The sequence below is a fragment of the Physeter macrocephalus genome, chromosome 3 (assembly GCF_002837175.3).
Source record: "Physeter macrocephalus isolate SW-GA chromosome 3, ASM283717v5, whole genome shotgun sequence".
Classification (NCBI taxonomy): Eukaryota; Metazoa; Chordata; class Mammalia; order Artiodactyla; family Physeteridae; genus Physeter; species Physeter macrocephalus.
Window position 1 is genome coordinate 8287884 of NC_041216.1, and position 11049 is coordinate 8298932.

Genomic DNA, 11049 nt, shown 5'->3' on the forward strand with positions numbered 1-11049 from the left:
TTTTTCTGGAAGATTGCCTATCTCCATTTCATTTAGTTGTTTTTCTGGGGTTTTATCTTGTTCCTTCATCTGGTACATAGCCCTCTGCCTTTTCATCTTGTCTATCTTTCTGTGAATGTGGTTTTTGTTCCACAGGCTGCAGGATTGTATTTCTTCTTGCTTCTGCTGTCTGCCCTCTGGTGGATGAGGCTATCTAAAAGGCTTCTATTTTCTTTTTTTAAAAAATATTTATTTATTTTAAAAATTATTTATTTAGCTGCATTGGGTCTTGGTTGTGGCAGGTGGGATCTTTCATTGCGGTGTGCAGACTCTCTAGTTGTGGTGTGTGGGCTCTAGAGTTCATGGGCTTAGTTGCCCCATGGCATGTGGGGTCTTAGTTCCCTGATCAGGGATTTACATGTCCCCTGAATCGGAAGGCAGATTCTTAACCATTGGACCACCAGGGAAGTCCCCATAAGTTTATTTTCTAATCTGTAACTCTATTTCAATTTTGTAGATAAGTTCATTTGTAGCCATTTTTTAGATTCCACATATAAGTGATATCATATGATATTAGACATCAATTTAGAAGCTCCCATGTGAGAGGAGGGTGGTGGGAGGGATTCTGTGGAGCCCAAGTGTAGGCTGGATACAGATGGAAGGGAATGTAGGCAGGACTGGCAGATTGGGAGAGGGTCACAGGATCAAGTCTGGAGGTGCCCGTGAGGTCAACAAACATGGGCAGATGTTGAGGGAGAGTGAAGTGAGAGGGCTGGGGTATCTGCGGTTAGAGAGCGGGTTGACTCGTACCTGCCTCACCCTTTCCTCCTCTCCTCCTGTTACAATAACCGAACTGTACTTTTCCTGTCGAAGTCTGAGCCTCCATCTGGGCTCTACACCCCATTCCCTCTGGCTCTCTTGGGGACCTTGACCTCCTTTCCCTTCTACTGGATTCATCTCACCACTTTTAAATATTCCCAAGCCTCTCTCATTATATAAAAAATAATTGCTTGACTGGCCCCATTCTCTTGCAGCCAATACCCTTTAATTTTCTATTGTTCCCACAGCCACCATTTTCCAACCAGTTGTCTGCTCTTGCTATGTCCAGTTGCTTGCCCTTCACTGTCCCTCACTTTGTTGGGACCTGGTTTCTGCACCCCATTCTCTACAGATGATATTCCTTCCATGGGTACCAATGACCATCTTTGAAAATCCAAAGAACACTTTTCATTCTTTATGTGATTTGACCCATGACAGTGTTTGGCACCAATGATCACTTTCTCCTCTTCCTAGAAACTCTTCTAGAAACTTCTCTTGGCTTCCATGACATCAACTTCCTCCTCTGTGACATTGTTTTCCCTTGGCTTCTATGATACCAGTTTATCCCACAGGCCTACTCCATTTGGTCTTTAAGCCTCCATCCTAGGGCATCTTCTCATCTCTCCCCCAAACAGTCTCTGTACAGTATTAGTCTCAGGGCTTAAGTTACCACATACCATAGAGGCCCAGATATAAGATAAAAACCAAATTAAAAGCAATCCCCTAGATTCCCAATGAGGAGACTCTCCAAAATGTTTGGAGCCTAATTTGAATACATAAACTTTTAGTGTGGTTGAAGTACTGATGTACTTTATTAACTTAGTTCACTCTACATTAAAAAAATCACATATTATATAAGACATTGTAGTAAGACATTATTTTTTTTTCTCCCCTCATATTTTATGAAGCAATTTTATTAAACTTTTAACATTTCTCTTTAACACCTGGGTCAGTACCATTAGAGCTTTTGTTTATTATCATTAACCTTTCATAGAACACACAAACTTTATTTTTGCCCAAGTTATTTGTGTCATAGTGCTTTCTGAATCTGTGTGTGATGCTGGAAACTTTATTCTTTGCCACAAAAACCTGATTGCGGGGGCTCCCCTGGTGGCGCAGTGGTTGAGAATCCGCCTGCCGATGCAGGGGACATGGGTTTGTGCCCCAGTCCGGGAAGATCCCACATGCCGTGGAGCAGCTGGGCCCGTGAGCCATGGCCGCCGAGCCTGCGTGTCCGGAGCCTGTGCTCCGCAACGGGAGAGGCCACAACAGTGAGAGGCCCGCATACCGCAAAAAACCCCACAAAACCTGATTGCATAATATTAGGTTGCATAAACTAAAAAAAAAAAAAAATCATCTGGTAGGTGTGTATTTGTCGTCTCCACAGCATGACCAATTTCTTAATTGTTCTTGAAGTGATTTTTTTTAGAAAGGCTTGCTTAAAAAGACGAACGTGTCCGGAGCCTGTGCTCCGCAACGGGAGAGGCCACAACAGTGAGAGGCCCGCATACCGCAAAAAACCCCACAAAACCTGATTGCATAATATTAGGTTGCATAAACTAAAAAAAAAAAAAAATCATCTGGTAGGTGTGTATTTGTCGTCTCCACAGCATGACCAATTTCTTAATTGTTCTTGAAGTGATTTTTTTTAGAAAGGCTTGCTTAAAAAGACGAATACTTGAAATTATAAGGTCATACCCCTAGGAATAATGATTGAATCTGTGTGAAATGTCTTTGCCTCCATTTTTTTCTGATTCTACCAGCGACCTCCATGCATATCCAAAACTTCATTGATTGAGGTTATTTCAGGCTAACGAATTTTCCCCAAAGAGCATTTTGTTGTTCAAAACGTGGTAATTGAGAGCCTGCCCCGTAATTCAGGAGCCTTTGTAAGGACTGGAGTATAAGACAAATCTTTCCTACCTCAGAGATAATTTTGGAGCAAAATCTTATCTCATATTTAGATGTTTTGCTGACAACTCCCAAATTGATATCTCCTGGCCAGGGCTTTTCCCTCTTATACCCAGCAGCTTGCTAGACGTCTCCACCTGGGTGCCAATCACTCAGTGGGTCAACGCATTTTTACTGTGCCTATTATGTGTCAAGCATTGTTCTGGGTGCTGGTGGATAAAGGGGTGAACATGACAGAGTCCCTGTTCTCAAGGAGCTCATTCTAGTGGGATGATACAGAGAATAAACATGTAAACAAATAAGAAAATTTCATATACTGGTAAATGCCATGAAGAGGATAAAATGGGGTCATATGGTAGAGGGCGAATGTGTGGCCTGTGTGTTTCATCGGGGGTGGGTGGGCCACAAAGGGCCGCCTGGAGGAGTGGATGTTGATTTGAGATGAGAATGCTAAGGAGGCAGTTGTGTGAAGCTCTGGGGAAGAGCACTGACAGCAAAAGTCAGAGCAAAGACACTGAGGTGGGAGAAGGCTGGTGTGTGTGTGTGCGCAGGGGTGGGTGGGTGGGTGGGGGAGAGCCGGATGGTGGTGGTGGTGGGGTGCGTGCGAGAAGGGGAGGGGAGGGCTTAGGAAGATGAGTTTGGAGAGGTAACCAGGGCCTAACCAGGTAGGGACTTGCGGGCCATGGCAAAGAGTTTATCTTCATTTTTTATGGCCCTGATGGGAAGTCACTTGGAGGGTTTTAAGCAAGGGAGTGACTTGGCCTGATTTACATGATACAAAGATCTCTCAGGCTGCCACGTGGAGGAGGAATTGAAGAGGAGCAAGAGTGGGGGCAGGGAGCCAACTGCAGGTATCCAGTGTTCAATGAGGTGGCACTTGGAGATGGTAGGAAGGGAATGGACTTTGAACATATTTTGGAATTATATCCAACTTGACTCACTAATGGTGTGGATGTGATTATGTGGAAAGAGACATCTAGGTCTTTGAATTGAGCAGCTGGGTGGACAGGAATGACATCTTCCAAGGCGGAGAAGACCAAGAGGAAACATAAATCTGTTCTGTGTTGCGGGATTAGGAGTTCTATTTTGGATGACCAACAGGAAGTTGGATGCATGAGTCTAACACTCATGGGAGTGGTTAGGTCTGAACTTAAAAATGTGAGCGTCAGCCGTTTATAGATGATTTTATGGATGGTTCTGGACAAGATCACAGAGGGGAAATGTAGATAGAGGAGAAAAGAGGGTAGAGAACTGGGCCCTGGGGCATCCTGTGTTCAGAGATCAGCAAGAGGAAGAAGAATCCGTGGAGGTCAAGAAAGACCCATCAGTGAGGTGGAATTCAGGAGAGGGTGTTGCCCGGGAGCCAAGGGAAGATGGTGTTTAAGGAGGGAGCTCTCAACATCCAAATGTTGCTGAGGGAGTTAAGATGAGGATGACCGGTGGATCTGACAATGTGTCAGAGGCCATTCATGACCTTGACAAGAGCAGTCCTGACTGCAGTGGTTAAAGTGGTGAGGAAGTGGAGCTGTCAAATGTAGACAACTTTTAGAGGATTTTGATGTTTTTGTAAACAGGGTAGTAGCTGGAGAAGGATGTGATGTCAAGAGGGAATTTTAAAAAAGAGAGAGGGACTTCCCTGGTGGCGCAGGGGTTAAGAATCCACCTTCCAATATAGGCGACGCGGGTTGGATCCCCGGTTGGGGAACTAAGAGTCCACATGCCACGGAGCAGCTAAGCCCACGCGCTGCAACCAAGACCTGACACAGCCAAAAATAAATAAATAAATATTAGAAAATAAAAAGGAAAAAAAGAGAGGAAAACCTTATAGGATATATTTATAGAAAGGAATCGTGATGCAGTGGAGGTGAGAGGGGATGGGGTCCAGTGCCCACATACAGTTGTGGGCGGGGGTACCAGGAGCAGGCATGCTTCATCCATGTTATAGGGGAGAAGGCAGAGTGAAGGGGCACTCATGCCAGGAGGCTGGCAGACTTGGTGGTGGGGGATAAGTTCGTGCTTGCCTACTGCTTCTATTGCCCAGTGGCACAGGATGCCTGGCTCTCGGCTGAAATGGGGGATTAGGAGAATGGGGGCTGGAGGTTTGGGGAAAGAGAAGGTATGATGCAGTTATCTTGGAGAATAGAGTTAAAGTTTTAGGAAAACGTAGAATTTCTTAGAGATGCTGAGTGCCCACTTGATCTTTGTGGCTAGAAGTTTCACCTGAAAGCAGCCCGGTCCAGTGGTATTATTCTCCAGGTGTTCTGGAACAGGGGCCACATGGAGAGTTGGGTTTAATTGAAGTTGGGGTCTTGCCTGGGGAGTGATGATAGAAGCACAGAAAGGCAAGGGAGTGAGGATAACCGCGAGTCGACAATGACATGGGGGCCCATGGACTCTAAGCTGGGGAAGGAGGGAAGGTGGGGATATGAAGGGGGTGATGGACGACATTGAGATAACGGGGTTATTGACTAATAGATGGGGCCGAAGGATTGCTGGAGTGGGGACGAGAGAGAGTGAGCTACACAGCTAGGAGGTCGTGCAGCTCTCGGTACACACAGGGTCTAGGGTGTGAGCACACATGTGGAAAGGTTCAATGGGTGGAGACAAAGACTGTTGGAAACAAGGAAGTCCAGGAACTGAGAGGTCAAGGTTTTGGGTGTGAAGTCACCAAGAATGATAATAAGTGTCTTAGTAGCGAGCCAGGGTTATAAGGCAGTCCATGAATGAGAGGGGATAACCAGGTATCTTATTTGTGTCTCAGACTAATTTGTCTGAAACGGAAGTTATCAGGTGGAAGTTATCACACCTGCTCCTCCACTTGGTAAATGGCACCACCACCCAGAGCCAGAAACCCGGGAGTCACTTTGATCCTTCTCTCCACCTGATCCCCACACCCAACCAAGTCACCAAATCATTTCGATTCTATCTCGTAAGCATTTCTTAAATCCAGCTGCTTCTTTCCATCACCACTGTGCACACTCTAGTTGAGGCCACTGTTGTTTCGCACTTGGACTATTGCGTCAGGTTCTAAACAGAGACCCCTGCCTCGGCCCCTCCGCGCTGTGATCAGACGCTGTAAATTAGATCGTGTCGCTTCTGTACAAAGTCTCCCCAGTGACTTTTCATTGTTCTTAGGATAAAGTCCAAAATCATTAACGGAGATTTCCAGAGAAAGCACTGCATGATCCAGCCCCTGTCTACTTCGGCCCGACTCCTACCATGAGCCCTCCTGGGTTGCTTCCTGTCCTTGGCATCAGGTTTGCTCTCCTTTCTAGGCTTTTCATATACTCCCCCCTCTTTCTAGGCTTTTCATATACTCTGCCTGGAATCCCCTCCCCTCTTTGCTTGGCAGAATCCTCCTCTTTCTCTAGGTGTCAGCTTAAGAAGTCCCAGGGACTTCCCTGGTGGTCCAGTGGTTAAGACTGTGCTTCCACTGCAAGGGGGCACGGGCTTGCTCTCTGGTCGGGGAACTAAGATCCCACAGGCTTCGTGGCACGGCCAAAAAAAAAAAAAGAAAGAAGTCCCAGGGAAGCTTTTCCTGGGTGCCCGGATGTTGGCTCCCCCTCCCCCTCCCCCAGCACCCCCTGCTTCCCCAGGTGTCACGAGCTCAGCAGCCATCCTCTTCATAGCATGTAAGCTCCACTAGGTCAGGGACTGTGCCTGATTCTTCCCAGATAAATCCTGTGCACCTGGCACGGGGCTTGTCACATAAAAGTGAACAATAAATATTCACTGACCTGAATTGGATGGAAGAGTCTAGAGGTGGAGCAGTTCTGGGGGAAGACAAGGTCCCGGGTGTGGTCCTGCAAGTGGGTAGCTAAATGGAGTGGAGGAGGAGGTCACAGGACACGAGGACGGCATGGAATGAAGAGGGCAGAGTGACACATGGGTGGTCCCCGCAGCCCTGGGCCGTGAGAGAATACCAGAAGACTGCGAGTCACGTGCTCAAGTCTTTAATGAACGAGGAGAAGTAGGTGCAGCCATGGGGGTGGGTGGAGGGTGGAGGAGAAAGATGGCAGGGACTAAGAGAGGGAAGAGTTTTCAAGAAGATGGAGGTGGAATGTCAGAGAGTGGTGGCCTCAGGCTGGTCAGATGGTGTTTGGTCTCCACCTGGCTCAGTTGGCTCAGGACTTGAGACTTCTGGGAACAGTGCCCATGAAGAGGGCTGGCGTGGGAGTAGTCAAGGTCCTAGGATGCTCTCACCCTGTGTTGGACCCAGCAGCAGCCCCTGGAATGGGAAGCCTGGAATCTCAGAGGGTGTTGCCTGTGGCTTGTCTGCTGTCCTGCATGCGGGAGCTGCCTTGGGCTGAGCTGCTTGGGGCCATCTGGTTCTGAACTGGTCGAGAGGGCCACCCTGTTCCCCGGGGTTGGGTGGTCACAGCTTGGTGGTGGGGGCCACCTTGTTTCTTGAGGTCGGGAGTTCAGTGGATGGTATTGGTGCCCTGCCCATGTCCCCTTTCCTGGGGGACATCCACTCATGGCTTATAGCTGCCCCTGGAGAATTGACCTTGACTCAGTGGGAGCCACCTACCCCTCCTGCCAGCCCTCCTGCTCGGGGCGAAACCAATGACTGACAGCTATGGGAGTTCCTAAGCCTTATGCCCTTTCCTCCGGGGGGACAACGCTGTGGTGGGATTTATGATCCAAACGCCCTTCACCCCATGGGGATCAGTCAGGTCAAGGCTGAGTTTCCCTGAACGCACACCCTGCCCAGCTCCTCCCCTTCCCTATCCTGCTTCCTCTGTTCCTTCCTTCCGTGCATGCAAACTCCTGCCACTGGCTCTGCTTCCAGGGACCCTGACTTAAGATGTGGTGCCTCTCTGATCTTGTTCCATAATCAGGGGTGGGCTTGGAGGCTCTCCAGGGATCATGGGGGACACAGCCCCCCGCAGATTCAGCTTATTTCTGTGGGCTTGGAAGGTCCCCTTCCCTCTTTAGGCCAAAGTTTCCTCACCTATAAAAACCTTTAGGCTGTGTGGAGGTACCAGAAACGGAACGACCAGCTTCCCAAAAGCTTCCATCTTGGGAATGACACTAATAGTTCTCATCCATCCACAAATGATGCTTAATAACTATTCTTAGATGAACAAATAAAAGAATGAATGAAGGTGCCCACATGTGAACTGAAGTTTTTAAACTATTTGGTGGGAGACTGAGTCAACCAAAGATATGTAATATGGACTTACTCAGTGTATCTGCATAACGCCATTCCGTTCAGACCTAAGCTTCCTGCTGCTGTGCCCTCACTGTATGATGGGGCTGGATACCTTGGGAAAAAGTACCAAGTTCCCCTGGAAAGCTGAAGAGGCTGGCACGATGTTCCTTCTTTCGAATGCTAGCTCCCAAACAATGAAGTTGATTAATGGATGTATACTCCCTATGAAATGGTGTCTCCTAAATGATTTAGTATCTATCAGCTCCGGTAACAATAAAGAATAATTGCTGAATACCTTAAAAAAACAAACAAACAACTTTAGGCTGGATTAGTTAAAACAACAACGACAAGGAAACACACAAGCAAGGAAACACCATGCAGAACTCCCTGGGCTAGGTGTGGTGGAGGATTCAGATTCAGATAAACGAGACACGGTCCCTTCTGTCAAGCAGCTCATAGCCCATTTACTCATTTAACAAACTTTTATTGAAGGCAGCAGGGAACTGGATGACTCATCGTCCTGTGCGTGAAGGGCTCAGAGACTCATGCGGAGAGGACCCCTCCAATTCGGGGAGAATGGCAGAGGTACAGGCGAGGCTGGCTCATGGAGAAGGTGGTTGAGGCTGTCCCCGGGGTTTGAGGAAGCGTCCCAGCGGAGGGAGGAAGCACATTCCAGGCAGAGGGAACAGCATGTCCAAAAGCTCCCGGCATGGCCCAGCGTGATGTGTCTGGCTGGAGATCCGCAAGCCCTTTGGTGTGTTATGATGGTATGAGGAGGGTGGGGTTGAGGCTGGGGAGGTCAGCGGGGCCAGGTGGAGGGCAGTGGGGGTGGTGGTCATGGTGGAAAGACCGTCAAAGCAGGAGGAATGATGTGGTCAGATTCGTACACAACCGCTCTGTCCCCGTAGAGGAGGGCAGATGGGAGAGGCCCAGTGGTAGGTGGTCAGGCTGTGGGGTGGGAGAGGAGAGGTAGATTCAGGAAACATTTAGGGGTTGAAATTAGTGGGATTTGGTGCTGTACTGGGAGGTGGGCTGTGAGGGGCTGGGAGATGGGGCGGGGATGAGGATGTCAGGCTAGCTCCTGGCTTAGACAGTTGGGAGGATGGCAGTGTTATTCATGGGGGTGCAGTGATCCTTGAGGAGGGCAGGTTTGGGGAAAGATGACCTGGTCAGTTTGGGGGCTGCTGAGTGGGAGATGCCTGGGGGTCTCCCAGATGGTTGTCCCATGAGCCATTTGTGTGTGTTCTGGGACTCAGGGCAAATCTAGGCTGGTTTTGGCCGTTGTCAAGGTCTGAGTGGTGTGTATAGGGGAGGATGAGGGATTGTGTAGCCAGTAAAGAGAAGGCAAGTTCCTCATCCTTGAGGATCTGTGAGGGACCCGTTAGCTTGGATGCTCTCCGTGGGTCCCTGGCCTGTGGGCGTGGGCCTCCTAGACACACTGGCAGACTGCCCATCCAGGACGTGCTCTCAGCACTGCCCCATGCACAGCAGGCCTGCCTCTCCTACCCTCCAAGGGACTTACCTCTGGGGACCTGTGCTGGTCAGGGTTAGGGAGGCCAGAATGGGGGAGCCATGTGCACTCATCTGAGGGACACTCGCTGAGAACCAACTCATGCTGGCACAGGGTCTCCTGGGGTCCCTCCCCTCCTGCTTTGACCAGCTGGTTGCAGAGTCCAGAGACCCCTGGGTCAGACTCTGGGCTTCCCACCACGTCCTGGGGGCATGATCTGTGTGTGGTGTGTGTGTGTGAGTGTGGTGTGACTGTGTGTGTGTGTGTGTGTGTGTGTGTGTGTGTGTGTGTGTGTGTGTGTGTATGTGTGTGTGATGGGTAGACCTGGATCTGAGGTTCCAGGGCTCAGAGGCCCACTGAGCGGTCTTGGCCTCCTCTCCAAGGTCCATTGTGAACCCCCCTGCTTTCCTTCCCCTCACTCTCTCCCTGGTCTGCAAAACACTGAGAAAATCATATTTATTAAGGGTTTGACATACCCTATTGCCATATACAAAATCCCCTCCAGCCACCAACCTTCCTTCCCTGGGGCTGAGGACCCAGAGACCGATTTGCTTCCCAGCATTGGCCCCTGGGTGGGTCTCCTGAGCTCCACACCCACGTTCCTCACCTGCCCTGCCGTGGCCTTAGGGAGCAGGAAGAGGCTCTGGTGGTCTCAGCTGCCGACCTCACCGGTTATGGATACCCACCTGCATCCACTGTGGTTGATCCAACCTTCATTAGGACAGAGTTCCCATCCTGGGGGTGCTCCCCCTGGGAGAGGGCACACGGTGGGCATGTCTCGGGCAGGTGAGTCCAGCGCCGAGAGCCCCGGCGTCTGGAGCCAAGGGTCTCCAGGCACCTCTTGCCCACCAGGTAGGTGACCTCACTGAGGTTGAGCAGGGTGCAGAGCAGGGCTGCGGCCACCATGAGGTACGTGAAGACCTTCTTCCCCGTGGGCCGGGAGATGTAGCAGTCCACAGTGCGGGGGCATGGCGACTCGGAGCGGGCCGCCACGTGGGGCATGTCATAGTCCTGGTAGAGGCGGTGAAAGATGTAGAGGAAGCCGGAGTCGACGGCCGCCTTGAGGAGGACACTCAGCAGCTCCGTCCACCAGAGCCCGCCCCGCTTCTTGTCCAGGTTGTCGTACAGGGAGGGGACGTCGGGCCCGTGCCTCAGGCGGTGCTTCCGCTTTCGCTCCTGGCGGTAGGCCACACGCATGACCACGAGCCGCGAGGGGCACGTGACCAGGATGAGCTGCAGGGCCCGGAGGCGCACGTGGGACACGGGGAACGACTCATTGTAGCAGACGTTGGGGCAGCCCGGCTGGCGGGTGTCGCAGAGGAAGTCCTTTGGCTCGTCCCCCTGCACCTCCTCGGCCGCCACCACGTGCACTGGCACGCGGAAGACGAAGACCACGGACAGCCAGATGCGGCCCAGTGCCCTGGAGTGCTTGTTCGCCCCATTCAGGATGCCCCGCAGGAACGCCCAGTTCATGCTGACTGTGGCCTTTGTTCCTCGTGTGGACGATCTAGACCAGGGGGTCACAAGGCCTAGGAGAACCTGGAAATGGGAACCTTCATTAAGGGTGTGACTGGCAAACCATTTCACAACCGCCGTGTCATCATGTGCACACTGGCAATGGCTCGGTGGGGTAAGGATTGCCATTGTCCCCAATGCACGGGGGAGTAAGCTGAGG

The 11049-nt window shown here is 50.6% G+C and overlaps 1 protein-coding gene across 1 annotated transcript; it reads right to left on the reverse strand.

The window, feature by feature from the left end:
• Window positions 1-10046: 10046 nt before the first annotated feature.
• On the reverse strand, window positions 10047-10847 carry GJB4 (gap junction protein beta 4). Its single transcript, XM_007120183.3, has one exon. It carries the CDS (start codon window positions 10845-10847, stop codon window positions 10047-10049), a length of 801 nt encoding a protein of 266 aa, XP_007120245.3.
• Between the last annotated feature and the right edge of the window lie 202 nt (window positions 10848-11049).

What these genes read in the sequence shown, in the direction of transcription:
- GJB4 (XM_007120183.3), bottom strand. Translation starts at nt 10,847, where the DNA reads ATGAACTGGGCGTTCCTGCGGGGCATCCTGAATGGGGCGAACAAGCAC.